We start from the raw sequence: 19904 nt of genomic DNA on the forward strand, positions 1-19904 counted from the left end.
GTTACTTATGTCTAGAATGCCCAGTCAGCCTCTCTGCAGTCAGCCTAGAAAGCCTAACAACTGGAACCTTCCCTGACCCCCATCAGATCTTACATAGTATTTTGTATTCTAATCCCAACACAGTTCTGTGTATCAATTATTCCTGTTGGTAACTACAAGTTCCTTGAGGATAGAAACCATCTTATTAGAACCTTCTCTCCCAATGCGTAATATTCTGCACGGTTTCATAAATGTTTGTTATATCAGATGCTTTTCACCTTTTTTCTTAATAAACTGAATCATACCCAAAAGGTCTTTAAAATAATTTTAAAATTTAATTTAAAAATTAAGACTGATAAAAAGAAAGCTGTAGGGTTGTTTGTTTGTTTTTTTAAAGGCCTCAAAGGTGTGACTGGCTTTGCCCAACTCATCTATAAGTGACAGGAAGACAGTCACGATGTTTCAACAACCTGACCTAAATTCTACTGTTTTCACTCTTCATGTTCCTTTTCCTATTCTGAGTCACAAATGATGTTCTATTTCTCTCATTAGTTAAAGTTTAATTGTTAGCTGCTTCGACAATAACAATTGTACTTCAGTTTTCTTCATCTCTGAAAATACCTCACCCAACAATCCTTCATATTTACATCTCCTCCCTTTGTAAGATAATAGCTGACAGTAGATTATAGAATATTCTTTTGGTTTCAGTTAAGTCAAGTCTATACTGAACACCTGCTATGAGCGTACAGGCACAAGCTACTAGTTGAGCAAAGAATGAAACAGAAAACGCAAGTTTTCTCCCCCCATAGAAGCTTGCAGAGAAACAAGCTCTATTAGGCATGCTCTCATTAATCAACAAGACCAGACCATGTGAATAAACAGAGCCAGCAGTTAAGTGAAGAAAGCTTCATGAAGATGAATCTTGATGGTTAGAAAGTTGGATTTAAATGTAGAAAAGGAAGATTAATCCCTTACAGAACAGCATTAACCAAAGGGCAGAGGTAGTATAAAGTACTAAGATATGCAGAAAAGAGAGGAGTCTGGGCTGACTGGAAATAAGGAGTTCTTGTGGGAAGTAGGAAGAAAAAGGGCTGCGTTATGTGTAAGCTATGGAGAGAAAGCCAGATTGAGAAACTTGATCTGAAGATCTGCTTTTCCCCCATACAACTAGAGAAAGTTCAGAACATTTCCCCTTTCTTTCTTTCTTTCTTCCTATTTTAGAACAAATTCCCCCAAAAGCCATCTTTAAGCAGAATGGTTTGGTTTGTCCTTGTAACTGTCCCCAGGATTTCAGGTAGCAGCTGGATTCTTGCCACTGAAGGAAGGAATAGCCAGTGAAGGTTCATTTCTCAACTCCACCCTTTTACCTGTGGGTAAAGCAAACTCTAAGAAGATCAGGAAAAGGAAAAGAGGTCTTTTGACCTCAAGGCACTTTTCCCCTAAACCATTTTTATACACATAAGACTACCTAATGTCCTAAAAGGACTACCTGATGACATGGATATGTGAACATTCAGATTTGTTCTTTGTAATTCAAGAACAATTATTTTAGAAGTTACTTATTTGCTCCCTTAAAAGCTCCCATTTTTATGAAAAGAATCACAAAAGAGGCAAATTTCCTACTGCACGTAGAACTAATAGGTGTCTAGACAATTTTCTAATAAAGTTTACTGTATAAATCAAGGGGTACCTATACATAGTTGTTATACATAGCTATTGAAACTAAAAACTGCATGAAGACTTTGGGGACACCAAAATTAAGTTTCAAGGACATTACTATTAAAATTTTTATAGCTTAAAATTGCACAAAGACTTCTAGAATACCCTGTTAATAATTTCCAGCTTCTCTTCAAAATTTACAATTTCAGTTCTTGGGGGCAGCTGAGTAGCTCAGTGCATTGAGAGACAAGTCTAGAGACAGAATGTCCTGGGTTCAAATTTGGTCTCAGATACTTGTGTGGCCCAACTATGTGACCCTAGGCAAGTCATCCCATTACCTAGCTCTTACCACTCTTCTGCCTTGGAACCAATACACAAGAGACTAATTAATTTTAGGTCAATACCTCTCCTGACCATATTTCTGACTCTCCATACTTGGCCCTCAGACCTCCATTGCCTCTGAGGCTACCATCTGGAGGAGGGGTCCAGGTATGTTCATCTTTCCTTCCTCTCTTGCCTGTGTTTGCAACTCTCCAGACTTTGTCATCACCCCTTGGATACCTTCACCCAAGGCTTGTGGTCTTTCCCCATTAGAATGTAAGGTTTTTGGATGATAGGGTAAAATATGTATACAATATTCATAGCTGCACTCTTTGTAGAGGCAAAAAATTGGAAAAAAAACGGGGGGGGGGGGTGTCTTGATTGGGGAATGGCTGAACAAATTGTGGCATCTGTTGGTGATGGAATACTACTGTGCTCAAAGGAAGGATGAACTGGAGGAACTCCATGTGAACTGGAAAGACCTCCAGGAATTGATGCAGAGCGAAAGGAGCAGAACCAGGAGAATGTTGTACACAGAGATGGATACACTGTGGTACAATTGAATGTAACTGACTTCTCTGCTAGCAGCAATGCAACCATCCAGGACAATTCTGAGGGACTTAGGAGAAACAATGCTTGACAACTGAATAGATATGTGGGGTGAAGATTACAAACCTGGGAGGAGACTGAAAAGAATGATGGTAGCTTCAACTGAAACAAGGAAGTTTGGTATCTGCACCGGATTGGGGAGAAAGAAAAGGGACAGTTCCAGACATCTGGGCTCAGAGGAGAAAGATGGGGTTGGCTATCAAGATCTGAGTTACCTGCATAGAGATGATAATTAAATTAAATAATTAAAAACTAAGGATGTCACTGAGAGAAGCCACTGCATTCTTTGAAAGTGTACAAAAGGCTTTTTTGCCTTTCAGAGGGCACTCATCTATGATTATCTATATAATAAAAATTATCACTTGACTTCCTAATTACAACATAACCAAGTCATTGATTTATTAATTGCCTGTTTATAACCATGTACTATAGTCTTTCCTTATCCACTAAGAAATAGCTCAATAGATTAAACATTTCAGAAATCATTTTTAATCAATCCTTTTTAACTCTTGAACTTTTCCAAATTTTCACAAATCCTCAGATTCTTCAAAATATTTTTAAAAACCCTTTCCTTACTAGCTAAATAGTCATTCTGTATTCTAAAGAGTCAATATTTTGTGTAATACAAGAAGTAAACCTTCAATGTCAACTGACATTTAACTCATTCATTTTCCTTTTCCAACTTTTCATGCATATATTCTTAAATGAAGCCACTCCATAATGCTATCTTGTAATTTTTCAGTTTTAATAGAATTAAAAACTAATTACATGGCCATTAAGATACTTCGATTTGGTTTTTGTAATTTTTGAGTAAAAATACCTGTCCTATCCCATTTCCTAGGTTAATGTACTAAATTTGTTTTGTGAAAATTGTTTTTGGTCACTTCGTTTTATGAGCCCTTTTCTTTTGAGTTAATATTTTATAATATTCCCAAAATAAAAATAAATTCTTCCTATCCTGCAATTACTATCAAAACATCTGGAAATAGTTGTCATGAACTACCTTACCAAGCCTGGTACCAAAAGTCTGAAGTATTTTAACCATTTTACAACATAAAAGGCACTATGACAGAAGGTTAATAGGGACTGACCTATTCTTGTGTAAATGTCTATCTAAGTAGGATTTCTTTCCATACCTGGTATTTGCCAATTTAATTGGGTCTTGAAAAAAAAGGTGCTTGAAACAAACACTCTCTCTCATCAGCTTAGTCAGTTCCACAACTCACCTTGCACTCCGCCTGTAGCTGGTCACATCTCTCTTTTTCATGGTTAAGTTCCTTTTCCAGTCTTCCAACCTGTTCTCTAAGCTGAGCCGTCTCCTTTTCCAAAACAGTAGTTACCTTTAACAGCTCTTCTTTTTCTTTCATTGTTTTCTCAATTTTGAACTACAAAAAAGAAATTTTAGAAATTAATGTTTATTGTGTGGATATATATTTACATATAATCTTCACATGAGACTACAAATCAAACATCAACAAAGCACATTTCAAGCAAAGATATATGTTCATAGTGGATTAATTCAAATAATTAACAAATCTATTTGCAAGGCACTACCCAGGCTAACCCTAATTCTGAGTCTAATCCTAAATTCCAAGGCAAATCAGTTCTGATCCTCAAGAACATTCGCTTCTACTGAAAAACAGGTCTGCCTAATCCCACCATGATGTCTCAGATTATCATCCTCATGGTAGACCAGGAGACAACTATAATATTTGATCATCACAACTACCTTGTGAAGAAGAAAAGTAGTCATATTAGCCATATTTTACACAGAAGGCTCAGGGCTGCTATGGGTATCAAATACCAATCAATGTATGCCAATATGTTTTGAAAGCTCGTTTGTACCAGGCGGTGTGGCCAGTAGAAAGAGCCCTAACTGAAGGTAGGGCACCAGGGCTGATAGACCACCTCTGATGGGTATCATTTGTGATCTGGGAACAGATTAACTGATCTTCATCTATAAAATTAGATGTGATGGATTCTGAGGTGCCTTCCAGTTCTTGATTTGGGGAGCTGATGATTTCGAATGACATAATATTTCTTCTGCTTTCCTTTTTCCTCCTGGAATCTCTCTCCTTTGACTTCTAAAACATTGCTTTCTACAGATTCTGCTCCTATCCGAATGCTCCTCAGTCTCCCCAATGACTAGTCTAGGATTGGTCCTGTTTTTCTCTTCTCTACAAACACAATTAAGAGAAACCTTCCAGCCCTGACTACTTGCTTTTTCTCTCCCCAATTTAAAAATGAAAATCTGTTTTCTTGGGAAAAGAATTTTCTCCCACCAAGTTTGACACTAAAGCTGGGATTACAAGAGCCTATGTTTACATCCTTCTTTAAATTACACAAATCAGAGAAGAGTCTTAAAGTTTGGGGCTCTTTTCCTAAGAATGTTGTTTGTGACCCAAACCAAAGGTTATCATCTGTTCTTACCCAGTGTGGTCAGCTCTTTGGAGTACATTCATTTGGTCTGATGAAATCAGAGCCACTTGGAAATTTAATTATTTATTTAAACCCACACAGGAAGAGAAATGTCAGGGTACATAAATTGACATTCCCCACATGGGAAAATGTTTATGATCTTTTAATACTGGAAAACCATTATTCACAGAATTTCTTTCCTACCTCCAGATTTACATAATCCAATTTTAATCAATAAAGACATATCCCTAAGTAGCAAATGTGAGGGTAGATTTGACTTGCAGAGGAAAAACTCCTTAGCAAGAATTTCATCATCTATTTTATGAAGGAGTTGGATAGCAGCCCAGTAAAAGTAGAAAGAGCAGCAATTTGGGAAGCAACAGACTTGGTTTGGGCCTGCAGGCAATTCTAATCCAGCCTCAGACACCCTGGGCAACTCACTTGAAAATGAGGTAAGAGAAATAAAAGTGACTTATCTGTAAATGAGGATTTACTAGCACCCTCACAGAACTGTTGGGAGGATTAAATGATATAATAAATGTAAAGTGCTTAACACAGGGTCTGGTACATAGTCAGCACTATGTAAATGTTAGTTATCATTGCCATAATCAGTTATGAGAGCCTGTTACTCTGACCATTTGGAAGAATACATTTGCTCAAGTGTCAGTCAAATAAAGAGATTTGCCCCCAAAAGTCCTTTAATTCTAGTATTCAGTGCTTGTTTGTACAGAACACAAATAAATATACTCCATACATTAAATATGGCCAAGACCTTTCATGGAATCACAGATATTCCAGGTACTATTTATCTGTCACACTGACATTTAAGCCCCTACTATGTGCTAGGTCTTGCCTTCAAGGAGGTTACAAGAGGATGCACAAGAAGGAGCTAAAAAGAGACAAGAACAAATCAGGGTCCGGAGAAGGAAGGAAGGCTTGATTTTGTGCTCTGCCCAGTGTTCCAGGATGAGATCACCAATGAGAAGAGGGAAAGGGGTAGGCAATTGTGGGGAAAAGTCCTGCTGTGGGGAAAAAAGACTGCTGGCATCAGAGTTCTCAGGGAGAGATCATCCTTGGAAACTATCCCTATCTTCCCATTCTTTAAAATGTGGGAACTGAGGTAGCTCCATGGGGTATCTGAATCCCAGAGTCTGGGGAGACCTTCTATTCATTGTTTATACATGAATTCAGAGAGCCTGGAGCTCAGTAGTCTAAAAGCCCTTTTATAAGCTCAGCTCCCCCAGGCTGGTGTTAAGGACTGCCTTTTGGAAAATGTACCATTAGGATGGGCTTATCTTCATGGCCTGTCAATCAGCAGAGACCATCCAGAGGAACAAGAATGCCTTTAGGCCTGTTCTTTACCTCAGATTTGACTCACTAAGAAGCAGAGGTTGAACTGCCCTCTGCAGAGGAAGAAGTAAGTGGCCTTTACTGACAGGGGTCTTGGAGTAATAGCTGGGTCAGACTGGTCACTCAGATGCCATTGGGAGGGCTTTTAGGATATCGTGATTTCTTTTGTTCTCCAATTACATTTTGCACTTGGGAGTGTTGAGGGCCACCTGTAGCTAGGCTGACAATCCAAAGATAAATTACTTTATTGGAAAGGGGACTTCTTGGAACCCGTAAGCAAATCCCTAGCAATGGGCTTGAGTTATAGAATGCACTGGAGATATGCTTTAGTGAAGGGAGTTTCCTTACTGGGTATTCACTATACCAAATGCAATTTCATGCCTATTGAACCCAATCTTGCAATTAATTTTTAACTGAAATTTATAGATTCTGGGCATTTGGGGTTTTTTATTTTAAATGCACTGATACAACATATGCCTTAAACAAAAATGACAGCACACTAAAAAAGCCCTAGATAAGGACAGAAGAGGTTTTTCTGCCTTTGCTTTGCTGTTCCCTTTCTGTGTGACTTGAGCAAGTCACTTCCCCTTCTCTATCAAAATCTCCACAAAAAAAGTTCCATTTCCACAGAACTGAGGTAGGAGGCGGAAGGGGGAACTCATGAATTGGTCCTGTGCAGGCATGACTGCCCACTGCTTCCAGGGATATAAACTATGTGATTAAAGACTTCATTTGTTCATTTTTTAAAATTAGACTAAATGACAAGCCCACATAACTGGTTATTCTACTCCAGGCTGACATTCTAAAAAGGGATACAAAGAAGGACACACATAGAAGGTATCTTCTACCTAGTAAACTAATTCAAATGTCTTTCTATAAAGCCATCTTAGATGAGGATGATCTGAGAATCTTATGCAATTTCACAGAGGGAAAAAAAAGAAACAGAAAGAAGTCCCAAAAGGATTTAATGCCAGAACTGTAGTAGGAGTTTGGTAGTTACTGAAATCAGGGTGGTCCAACAAGCTGTTCACTATCAGCCATAACAACATTCTTCTGAAGAGGGAAGGTTTGTTTCAGTCTTTGACGAACTTTCAAATACCAGGCTAAAAACCTTGATCATTAAGCAGTTGTCACTACAAAATGTTTTAGCCACCCTATAAAAGTTAAATTTATTTATATAAGATAAGACAGGAATTTTGGGAGGGGGGGAGAGGGAATGGAAGGATTCCAAAGAAAAATATTAGTTTCTTCTAGCTTTCTATTTCTTACTCATTTCCCCAAAAAAATAGCACATCTACCACTGGTATTCTTAAAGAGGAAGATTTTCCACATTCCTAGTTTTAAAATAATTAAACTAAAAGTAAAATTAAATACAAATAGGCCAAATGACCTAAAGAAAGGTACAGTACCTGAGATGCAGCATATTCAGTGAAATGCCCTGAGCCCAGAGATACAGAGGCTCTGACATTTAAACCCCAGCCCATTAGACTCACTGCTCCTCTACTATGCTCCACTCTAATAAAAATTTACTTGCAAAATACTACCTTGATATTCTAGCCTAATTTTTTATTTTAAATTAAATTAAATATAACCAATAAACATTAATTTAATATTAACAATGGACAAAGTACAAAATAATAAAATTGATAAAACAGCAGAAAACAAGAAGAGGTCCTACACAGCACTCTCCCCATACTCCACTTCCTATAGCCACCATCACATCCCTCTCAGGTCTAGCCATTCAACAAGTTTCCAGTTTCCCACCTGCAGGATTGGCCAATTAGTGAACTACCTGCTCTTCCTCTTTTCCACAAAAGAAGCAGAGAATTTTGCCATGTAATAATGCTTTATAATCTAGGGGGAAATAATATTTCCCTAAATTATCTGGTCCCTAATTCTGAGAAAATAAGACATGGAGGACTGGCAGGCTCTGTTCTGAATTCATGGTGGCACACTCCATTCTTTTCTTTCCTTCTTTGCATATGGAACTGTTTGTGTGTGTTGATGTTTGTCATGTTTATTTTTTAAAAAATGAAAACTTGTGTCCTTCTCTAACCATTCACATCCCACAACTTTGAAAAACCCCTAAAAGAGGTAGGTAGGTGCCTCAATGGATAGAGTGCCAGGCCAAGAGACAGGAGGTCCTAAGTTCAAATCTGGTCTCAGATACTTCCTAGCTATGTAACTCTGGGCAAATCATTTTGCCTCAACTGCTTAGCCTTTACTGATCTTCTGCTTTGGAACCAATACTTAGTATCCACCTGTCAAGTACTCTTGGCTTATCAACTGAGAGTCTCTTTTGTTCAGCCATGTTCAGGTCCAAGGTCATTCTCTTTGACAAACAAGCCAGAAGGAAAAAGGTAGCAAGCAGGTACTCCCTACACTTTCCCTTGAGTAGTTCTAAATCCTCCCAGGATACAGCACAATGAGTCTGCCCATGCTTTGACTTTTCTTGTGTCCCCAATCTCACCAGATCTGTTATCTTTAGCTCTTATTCTGAGTTTGAGTGTTTTTGAAATGAAACAGAGCCATGCCACCCTTCTGTATTTGATCTCCCTTTACTTGCCCTTACTTCCCTCTTCAAATCAAAGTTGATCCTAAGTTGCCTGTGCATACTGCTAAGCCCTGGAATACAATTTTAAGCAGAAAGGAAAGCCAGTTCCTGATCTCAAGGAGCTAAAGGAGAAAGATAATACAAGGGAGTGGGTATAGGGGAGGCCATCTGAGACAGAAATGAAGCCTGTAGAGATAGCAGTACAGCCTTTGGAAAAGGCCTCCTCCTTCAAGTGGAGGTTCTGGAAGGAATCAGCCAATCAAAAGGCGAGACCTCAGGAGTGCAAAGTACTTCCAAAATGAGATTCCCAACTTTCCTGGAATGACATCTCATAGCATCTTAAGCCACAGGATTCCACTATTCTGACAATTCTCCCCCCCAAATCTAAGCTAATTATGTCAGACTGCTCAGCTTTCCTCTCTTCTATTAGAGATTCTAAGGTGAACTGGTTTCTTCCCAAGATCCCCATCATTTCCTGCCTTAGGAGGTCCTTACCTCCTAAGTTCTATGAAAAGGCTTTTGGGTTATATTCTAGTAGATTTGTATTTCTGAATGACCCATACTCATCCAGGTCTCAGTGATAACGATGAGGTTAAATTTGTCTTTTTGCACTCATATGTAGAGGTGGTTCATCTTTCTGGGCAGGTGTCTGATTTTATTCCAGGTCTTATTTTATTGGGTTTTCTTACCTATGTCTGTTCAATAATCCTCAAGCCTGGAAGTTATAGGACAGAGTCCTCCATTCTTGGATTGGATTTTCTTACCAGACTGTCAGTGGCACTGTTTCCCTTGCCAGTCTAACCCACAGCACATAAATCCAAAACTCCCAAAGCAGCCTCTTTTCTGCAACTTTTGGGTTTGGGGTAAATGTTCCTAAAATTTTCAGTTTATTTCCCAATAATAGCAAGGCTTTCTGGGTTTCTTCTGGCAGCATAATCTGTGCCCATGTGAATTACCATAAGTGCCCAGTAAGTTATCATCTGGTTGAACAAGTCTAGCAAGATTTGTCAAACCCAACAAAACCCTTCTCCACTGTTAGTTTCCTCAGGATCCCCCACTCAGTGGGAGATAACTATCACTCACTTCCTGTGCCCCTTTGTGCTACTTCTTGCCCTTAGGAAGTTTCACATCTGATTCTGAGCTCCTAATGGGCAATGAATGTTCCTTCTCTGGGCCACTGTCCCTGTGCCTTGACAACATGCCCACTTCAAAGTATGACTTTGGCTTTGACCTCAGGCACTTTGTATCACTGTCTAAGTCGGTTCTGTGTTTATCTGGTTTCTTTGGTTACATGCTTCATGAAAGACGGGCCCATGTCTTAATTTAAATTGGGTCTCCCCTGCCACCTAGCAGCAAAACACACAAAGTAGGATATTAATCTTTGTTGAAGCAAAATTAAATACTCACAGCTCAAGTCTAGCATGTTATTCTGTTAGGCAAAGAACAAAGGCCCTTGGGGATGTGAGCTTGGATGAATGACAACCTGAAGGGCAGTGACCTTTGTTCCTCCCTTTCTTCCCAAGACTAACAAAACAGAGTGAATACTAAGTTCCAAACCCACAGAGGCCTGTTTGAGATCAAAAAAGGAATAAACTGGTCTTGACAATGAGTGCTTCCCTATGAAAGTTTATAATGACAAGTGTGGGAAGACAGCCACTCTGGCTTCAGCCATCATCAAGGGGCAGGAGAGGAAAGGAAATGACAGCATTCAAACAGGCACAACTCTCAATCTCACCAAGAAAAGGGAATTCAACCTAAGCAGCATTTCATTTGAATAGAGCACTCTCCTTTCTATAAAGCCTACTGGCTTCACCCAAATGAGATGCTAAGCAAGCTCGTTTTCTCCCCTTTTTTCTCCCCTCTCTCCCTTTCTCTCCTGTCTCTGCCTCTTTCTCTCATACCCACAGAGGTTATAACAATTAAAATTAAAAAGGCCAATGGAAAAACCTGATTTTATGTGTATCATTAAATCCCCTCTGGCTTACAGTTTTTGTTTGTTTTGTGCTGTTCATTGAGCAAACTTGTTCAGTTACTGCCAAGCTCTCTGGGCTACATTAGCCTAGGAAAGGTAGACCAGAGCCTAGTTCAGAAAGTATTATTAATTTTGGAATGCTTCTCTGACAACCTACCACAGGATAACCCAAAAACTGAAGACTTCAACCTTCCCATACCACAAAAGTTGATGAAGGAAAGACTGACCTGACTCAAAGGAGCTGCATGTCTGTGGCTAAGTCCCTCTCTGATCCTTGGTTTCCTCATCTATACATGAGGGGGCTGAACCTGTATCTGACTAGGAAACCAAAGAAATTGACTTTCACTTGTAACCACTTATTTCAAAGTATTTTCTTAGCAAAGGCTATAGAGTCAAAAAGATAGAAGGCTAATTTTTCTAATAGTAATTGTTTTATTCCCTTTCTGGATCAGAATCGCTTTATTCTCTATGGGAACAGGTTCCAAATAATAACATTTGCACTTGAAAAAAGTAGAAATGACTGCTATCTGAGAAGTGAAATATGCCCTGAAACTGTTATTACTTCTTACAGATACTCATTTGTAACCAAAACATTCTTAACATGACCTCCTAAACAATTTTTTTCTTACAACAGCAAACATTTGCATAGACTAAGGCTTATTACATAGTGCTTTAGGTATGTTACCACATTTGATTCTTATGTGAAATAAACACTATTATCCCCATTTTTACAGATGAAGAAATAAAAGGCTAAGTTTAAGTGATTTCTCCAGTCATACAGTAAGTATGACAAGTGAAACTCAGATCCTCCAGGTTCCAAATCTAGCATTCTACCCACTAACATCTAGTGCCTCAATGTTTGCACAAATCTTTCTTAAAACAATTTAATAGTTTAGTTTCTATCAAACCTCAAGCAGGCCAGCTTTTGTAGTCACCACCAACATGTCAGAATTTCCTTCATCTTCCATAGTCAGTAGTTCTTCAACTGGAGAAGATGCTCGAAATTGGAATGGGGTACTTGCTCCACGAATCTCACCCTTATGGGTAACATAGCAGAACTGATAAAATTCTCCATCATCATTTGGAAGGTAATACCCTACAAGAGAAGGGTAACAACAACAAAAATCAAATGGTGGTTTCCTGAACCATTTTCTTAGCAATACTAAGTACTAAATAGAGAACTTTTTCTAACATTCTTAGGTGTTTCCCCTACTCTACATTGCTTTCTCTCATTGTGACTAGATAATCTATCTACAAATTAAAGTTGCAATAAAGCAATGAAGCAACTTTTATTAAGTCATTTCTTCTAAAGGTACAGAAGTAGGAAAGTAATTTTAATATTTATAATCTTAAAAGTAGGTTAATAAAATCTGTTCCATTATTTTTCTCAGCAAGAATATCTTGATTCTCCAAGTTATATTTAACAGCAATGATAATAAACAGCCCCTCCCAACTCTAGGATAGGAAGTTATTTTTAATGTAGACCAATACAAAAAAATTATTTCGTGGCTAAAATATTTTAGGCCCCAGAAAAGTATAATCCTTTTGACCTTAGAAAATTATGGTTCCTGTTATCTTTTGTGGTAGAAAGGAAAATTATGCAAAGTTGCTAACCTAACCCTAACCCTAACTTGATGGGTAAGTATTGGTTCATTTTGCTTAAATTGTTTCTTTTTTATAAAGGTTAGAATTCTACTTATGATGAAAAATGTTCTGAACCTCCAGAGAGAACTGATGACTGAGTACAGGTTGAATGAAGCCTATTGTTTTTCACTTTGTTTCTCTGACTTGTTGCTATTGTTGGCAACATGGCTAATAGAAAATGTTTTGCATGACTTCACACATGTATGATGTTATTTAAGTCATTTCAATTATGTCTGAATTTATGAAAATTATTAACCCTGGGAAATGGAAGTGATACAAAAACTAAATATACCAATTTTATTCAAATAATCAAATACCTTGTATTGTAGTCTTCAGTGAACACTTCAGTTAAATGAGAACTTTTAAGGACATCATTTTTCCAGGAAAGCAGAACATTCAGAGCAATGGCCTCCTTAGTAGAGCCAACTCATTGTGAGCCTACCCACATGCCATACACAGCTAAACCTTGTCACTTTTGCTCCCATACACTCCTGGTGTACACTCTCATAGATTTGTTGTTGTCCTATCTGACTCTGAGACCTCATTTGGAGTTTGGCAAAGATACCGGAGGTAGTATGCCATTTTCTTCTCTAGTTCTTTGATGAGGAAACTGAAACCAATAGGGTGAAATTAGGTGAAACAGGATCACACAGCTAGGAATTCTGAGGCCAGATTTGAACTTGGGCCTTCCTAACTCCAGGTCTACCACCATGCCACCTAGCTGCTTCCACAGAGCTGCTTCCATAGATACAGATAAAATAATCATAAATAAATACAGATTAAATAATAAATAAAATGAACTTCTAATTTACCATTAAATTATCTATTTTTTCATTTTACAAAGCTCAAAGAGATCTCAGAAATAATCTAGGGCAGGTCAAGTACCCACAAGGTAAGAATGGACAGCTCAAATATTTCCCAAGAGACTCTCCAATTTGAGCCACTGGTCTTTTTGCTGACCCTTGCACAAGGCATTCCCTTTTCAACCTGGATACACCTACATGAACTCATGCAAAGTAAAATGAGCAGAACCAGAGCACTGTAAACAGTAACAGAAATAAACATAATGACCATCAACTGAGAGGTACAGTTAGACAATTCCAAAGGACTCATGATGAAAAATGCTATCTACCTCCAGAGAAAGAAATGATGCAATGATCTGAATGAAGATCAAAACATATTTTTTAACTTTATTTTTCTTGGGTTGATTTTTTTTTGGTCTGTTTTCTTTCAAACCATGACTAATATATTTTGCATGACTGCACATATAGAACTAACAGATTGCCTGCCTTCTCATTAAGGGGGGAAGGGAAGGAGAAAGATAATAGTACTCTCCCTATTAAGGCAGGAGGAGCTCCTGGTAGCCAGAGTCTGTTTTTTGCCTTTTTCTCTACCTCCTTATTACCTAGCAATGGGTGCACACCAGAAACACTAAAATGCTTCCTGACTACCACACCTGAAATGCTGCCATTTAACAGAGCAGCCCTGCCTTCTTCAGAAACCAGAAGGAGGATCAGCCATCCACACTCATAGTAGACCTAAGTCCACTATGAAACAGCTATATCTTCACTGGTCAGAAAAATGGAGAGGGGGAAAAAAATCAATGCTACATTCACAAGGCAGGCAAAGGGCTCCACCAGGATCCCAAAGGTCAGGTATCCTTATATAAAGGAGACATTTGCCTATGACCTAAATAACTGTCAATTTTTCTTCTTATTCTATGATCAACACTAGAATTCTTAAAGCTTAGTCTAAAACTGGCAGTAAATTAAATATTCAATATTATAAATGTTAAAAGAGGAGTCCTTCAGATCCCAGAAGTCAAAGTCACATGTCAGGGTGACATTCAGGAGTCCAAACCAGCAGAAGACAAGAGCTGTGAAATATGAGGCCTGAGCTGAAAGCCTGGCCAAATGGATGCTCTTGGGAGAGGGTTTAAACCAAACTTGAAAAGCCAGTATGTGAAGCAGGCTCTCTCTGCCATTTGGGGGGCTTATTAAAGAAGCTCTCATAGTCGTTCTGACTCTGGCAAGTAGGAGCTGCCCGACAGAGAAGACTCTGGGCTTGGAATCTGGGGACTAGGGTTTCTTGGACTCTGGTTCCTTCTTGAACTTGAAGCCCACTCCTAGGCTGACCTTAATTTGTCTGGCCCATTCATACGGTTAGCTGGACCCATGGAGAATCTAGGATCTAATGGAGAAGTAACTTGGCTGGCGACTTTAATTAATTAGGATAGAAATCTTATTTCTCCCTTTATTTACAAAAACTTATAAATTTAGTTAGTATAAAGTTCCCAAGATCAATTTTCATTAAAAACACAGGATCTTTAAATTTAAGCAAAACTTATCAGTCCCCCAGACTCTCAAGAATATTATAAGATACAATAACTTTTTAAAAGCTAATGGTAAAATAAATTTAAATTCTTAATGGTAATAAGATGTGACAGTAAAAGGCCTCTCACCTTGAAATGACAATAAACAATTGACTGTTGCTCCTTCCACATAATGTTCAGGCATTGGAGACCATAAAAATGTATAATAATCTCGAGCTGTACTCCAACCAACCTGAAAGAAAACACTCAAATGAATAATTTAATTACAAATAAATAGTTCAAGAACATATTATCTTACCACATGCTTAAAACCTACCATTTTACTGCATCCTAAACTTAAAATATACATTTAATAATGTTGACATTATGACATTATACATGGATCTTTTAATGAGCATGTCAACATTTTTATTATAAATTTTTATTAAGCTATTAACTAATGCTATAAAAAGACCCTATATAAATTGAATAGCTAACTACTATGTATAGCTAAATATTCTAAATACTCATTAAATTGTCCCTTGATAATCAATGTCTGAAAAAAAATCTAAGAGAGTACACATGGTTAGAGAAAAGAAAACCGTCAAAAATTGCTAAAAAATAAAAGTCAAACCAGTAGTACAGATTAGGCATCCAACATAGAAACCTAGTATTTGATAAACCCAAAAGACCACAACTACTGAAAAGGAATTTTATTAGGAAAACCAGAAAATGTTCTGGTAGAAATAAGGTTTAGTCCAACATCTTACACCACATAAAAGTAAGCACAAGGGCCCACATGAATACATGTCTTAAATGTAAAAAATTCTGTCTAAATAAATTAGGGGAACAGGAAGGAAATTAATATAGCCACAGACAGAGTTTATGGTCAAACAAGTGATAGAGGATGTTACAAGATAAAATGGACAATCATAATTACATAATTACATAAAACTAAAGTTTTTACACAAACAAAATGAATGGGGTAAAGTTCAAAAGGAATGGAACCGAGAAAAAAAGAATTGAAATCAAAGAGCCATTCCTCGGGATTAATGGTCAAAGACTATGAACAAGTATTTCTCAAAAGGAGCTCGAGCTAACTACAAAGAATGCTCCAAATCCCTAATGCTGTGAAAAATGCAAGTTGAAACAACTTTTGAGATCCCACTTCCATGAGATTAACACAGTATACAAGAAAACAGATCCTAAGCCTAATAGCCTGTTGGTAGCAGTGTGAATTCATCCAGAAAAAAAGCAATTGTACCCCCAAAGTTACTAAACTGCATACCCTTCTAGCTAGTGGGATACCACTCTATGCCTTCTATACCCCCAGAGATCAAAGGGAGAGAGAAAGAGCCAAAAATACAAAAATATCTACACTAGCTCTTTTTCTTAAAGCTAAGAATGCATTGAGGGAACAGTTGAACAAATTATGGTTATGGTATGAATGTAATGAAATATTGTTGTACATATTGTGACTGGAGAACAAAAACCAGGACAACAATGTATATAATAAAAAGATAACAGAGCAGAGGCCCTGCCTGACAGCAGGTACAGAAGGAGGAGTTGGACTTGGCTCCACTACCAGGGTACAAGATCACTGAAGGGAGGGAGGGAGGAACAATGTTGCCAGTAAGACACAAGAGGGTCCAGGAAACATTTTTAAACTTCACAGAAGGCACACACAGCTATCTTAGCACAGGGACTCAGCCCCTGCTTGGTAAATGGCAATGCTTGAGGAAAGGAGGGACAGGAGAGCCATTACCAAGCTTCTCTTCCCCTTAAGGGACCCTGTAAAAGATCACTCCAGATACCCAGAGAGAAGACCATGAAAGGAAGGAGAAAGGACAGACACCCATGACTAAGCAGCAAGAAAGGAAGGAGATGGGAGAGCAGGAGGCTCTCCCACTCACCAACATGCCTGCCTCAGCCAGATGTGCGGGGGTGCTGGCTGGGAGGGCACGGCCAATAACAAGTCACCTCTGCCCGTCACCCTGTGCTCCCACCACAACCCCGCAGCAGAGGAAGTATTCCACAGACAATATACCCGAAATGGGTGACATTACAGTTGGGGCTTTAATTAAAGCCTCCCCAACCCCGAGCACTGCCACACACCACTCTGCTTTCTTCCCCCCCAAACTGACAGAGGCTGCTCAAGAACATCTTCCACTCCCCAAGTTTAGGTCTTCCCACTTCTCTCAACACACTCGGTGATACCCCACACTCCCAGCTTCATCTCTCCAGGGCTCCAGCTCCCCTCTCCAACCTGACCTCTACCTACACAGACCCAGATGTCCCAGAGTACCTCTGTGAATCACCTTCTCTTGTTCCCCAAAACCAGATCCTGCTTCTATTCAGGACAGCCCCCCTTTGTCCAGGTTCACAGGGCAGGGTCACTACAATGCTGGCTTGTGTTTATTCTTTCTCTCTTAATTGGGGGATTAGGAAGGGATCAGTAACAATGATAACAAAAAAAAGGCTGGGAAACTTTTTAAATCTCAGAAATATTTTTTAAAACACAGAAGTAGATAGAGGTAGGCAAGGTAGTTGTTAAAGTAACATAATACAGAGAGCCAGGCCTAGAGATGGGAAGTCCTAAGTTCAAATTTGGCTTGAGAACACACTTCCTAGCAATGTGACCCTGGACAAGTCACAACTCCCATTGCCTAGCCCTAATCACTCTCCTGCCTTAGAACCAACACATATCGAGAGAAGCAAAACATAAATATAAATTAGAAATCACATTATCTAGAAACTCATAAGTAAATTAGGAGGGCAATACTATCAAAATATTCCAAAAGCATCTTCACAGACATCCAAGCCAAAAAACTAGAGCCCAGGAAGGAATCAGCATCACCTGAGAGCAGTTGCAAAAAGAAAACAAAGAACTGCTCTAACTCTAGGAAAGGAATCCCCAAAATAAACTTGCCTCCCTTTGTCTAAGCAACAAATTACAGTTACAAAGAAGTTCTGGTGAGGAATCTTTTGATGGTGGTGTCTGGAGAGGCTTTAAAGCATAGTCCAAGTGATCTTACCTTAAAGATGCCGACCCAATCTTTCGGGTGTGGATGGATATACTGGGTTAAGGTGTAATGACATTCCAGGTGGGCATTTGGAAGGTAACTCTTGGCCACATTTTGAAAGATGACATGTGCAAAGTTGGAAGTCTGAAGAGTGCTGGACAATGGGACTTCTTGAAAGGATGTCATTGTCTTATCTGTAAGAAGTTATTAAAAGAAATCAGCAATGTTTTTCTGCCAATTTTTGCCAATCAAGTTAAAAAAAAACACACATAAACATTGGTTCATGAACTCAGCCCAAACCCAACCAGAAGATCCTCTAGATAACATAGTAGTAGGGTAGTCAGGGATGAATAAAAAAGCTGGTAAATCAAAACAAGGAAACAAGACAATCCCTACCCTTAAGGAGCTAATATTCTAATTAGGGAACTGGCCAAAGAGGAGATATTTTACAGAAGTCAAAGGGAATGTTTAACACCAGAAATAAGATGCTAGAAGACCAGCCCTTCCTCAAGGCAGCCCTTTCTGACAATTTTTCAGGCTATTAACATCAAATTGACTACTGGGGACAAGGGAGTCTATTTCAGGTTTGGGGTACTGACAATGGGAATGCAAAGAGTGTGAAAAGGGAGGGGGAAAAAGCTCATTTGACTGGACTACTGAAAGAAGCCAAATAATGAATAAATAAGGATAGAATAGATAGTTCAGGACCAAGTTATAAAGGATTTTAAAAGATGGACTTGGAGGGAGCAACTGGGTGGCTCAGTGGATCGAGAGCCAAGCCTAAAGACTGGAGGTTCCTGGGTTCAAATGTGACCTCAGATATTTCCTAGTTGTGTGACCCTGGACAAGTCTCTTAACCCCCTCCCCCCACCCCCCACTGTCTAGCCCTTATTGCTCTTCTGTCTTGAAACCAATGCACAGTATTGACTCTAAGAAGGAAGGTAAGGGTTTAAAAAAAAATTTTTTTTAAGAGAATTGGAGTTTGAGTTCTTCACTTGTGTGAAGAAAACAAGCTATCACCATTCAAGGATAAGATGTGAACTGGAATGACCTCCAGGAATTGATGCAGAATGAGAAGCAGAACCAGAAGAACATGATACACAGGGACTGATGATACACTGTGGTACAACCGAATGCAATGGACTTCTCCATTAGTGGCAATGCAGTGATCCTGAACTGCTCAGAGGGATCTATGGGAAAGGACACTGTCCACATCCAGAGGAAACACTATGGGAGTAGAAACACCAAAGAAAAACAACTGCTTGATCACATGGGTGGAGGGGATATGACTGGGGAGTTCCTATTCATACCTTTTTATCTGTGCTTAATTCCAGGACTAGGTTTTGCACTTAATTACTAAAAAACTGTTTTTTTTTATTTTGGGGGGAGGGTTTTTCATCTTTGGAATGCTTATAGAAAGCTGGCACAAATGCCAATTGCCAGGCAGTTGGCAAAGACTGGTCTGAGAGCTGCCTGGGGCCACAATGAGAGGTAGGTAGTCTGGCCCCTCTCTCCACAGCCTGCTAGATAAGCACATGTCAGTGGTGGCACTGAACCCAGATCTTCTACCCTAAGGAGGAGGTGCTGCTCCAACAGATAATTGGGTCTCCAATTGATAATTATGTTATTATCAGCTCAATTAGGTCTCCCAGCTACCCAGGAACCCTTTCATTCTTTCCTAACTTCCTCTCATTCCCCAAGGACTGTTCAAAGCCTTCCTTTCAGCTTCATCAATGGTAGGCCCTTCTCTCCACCCATTCTAGGTCAAACCTTTATCACTAAGCTCAGAGCCTCCCCACTCTTCCCTTTCCTTATTTCCTCTACCTAAGCTTTTTAAAAGCACAAAGCTACAATGTTTTCTTCACTCCCATGCTCAAAATCTGCAATGACTTTCCACTGCATCTATAATAATGCAGAAGGCTCAGGCTGGCACCCGAAGCTGCTGCTCTCTAGCCACAGCCTACTTGTCCAGTATTATTTCTTATTTCTCCCTCCATGCTTTCTATCTTTACACCGTGGCCTAATGGGCATCTGTATAGGCTTTTACCTGTGTATGGAATGCTC

At 39.0% G+C, this 19904-nt stretch overlaps 1 protein-coding gene across 4 annotated transcripts in view; it reads right to left on the reverse strand.

Moving 5' to 3' along the window:
• TAX1BP1 (Tax1 binding protein 1) overlaps positions 1-19904 on the reverse strand; it is a 57062-nt gene that overhangs the window by 31437 nt on the left and 5721 nt on the right. For all 4 annotated transcript variants that reach the window (XM_056800433.1, XM_016426492.2, XM_007505318.3 and 1 more), the window contains exons 2-5: positions 17853-18034; positions 14968-15070; positions 11771-11958; positions 3795-3953 (exon numbers count right to left, since the gene is read on the reverse strand). In XM_056800433.1, the coding sequence (XP_056656411.1) occupies positions 3795-3953; positions 11771-11958; positions 14968-15070; positions 17853-18026 (624 nt within the window). In that variant the 5' untranslated portion in view covers positions 18027-18034. The remainder of the gene's footprint in view (positions 1-3794; positions 3954-11770; positions 11959-14967; positions 15071-17852; positions 18035-19904) is intronic.

The sequence above is a fragment of the Monodelphis domestica genome, chromosome 5 (assembly GCF_027887165.1).
Source record: "Monodelphis domestica isolate mMonDom1 chromosome 5, mMonDom1.pri, whole genome shotgun sequence".
In the NCBI taxonomy this organism is placed as follows: Eukaryota; Metazoa; Chordata; class Mammalia; order Didelphimorphia; family Didelphidae; genus Monodelphis; species Monodelphis domestica.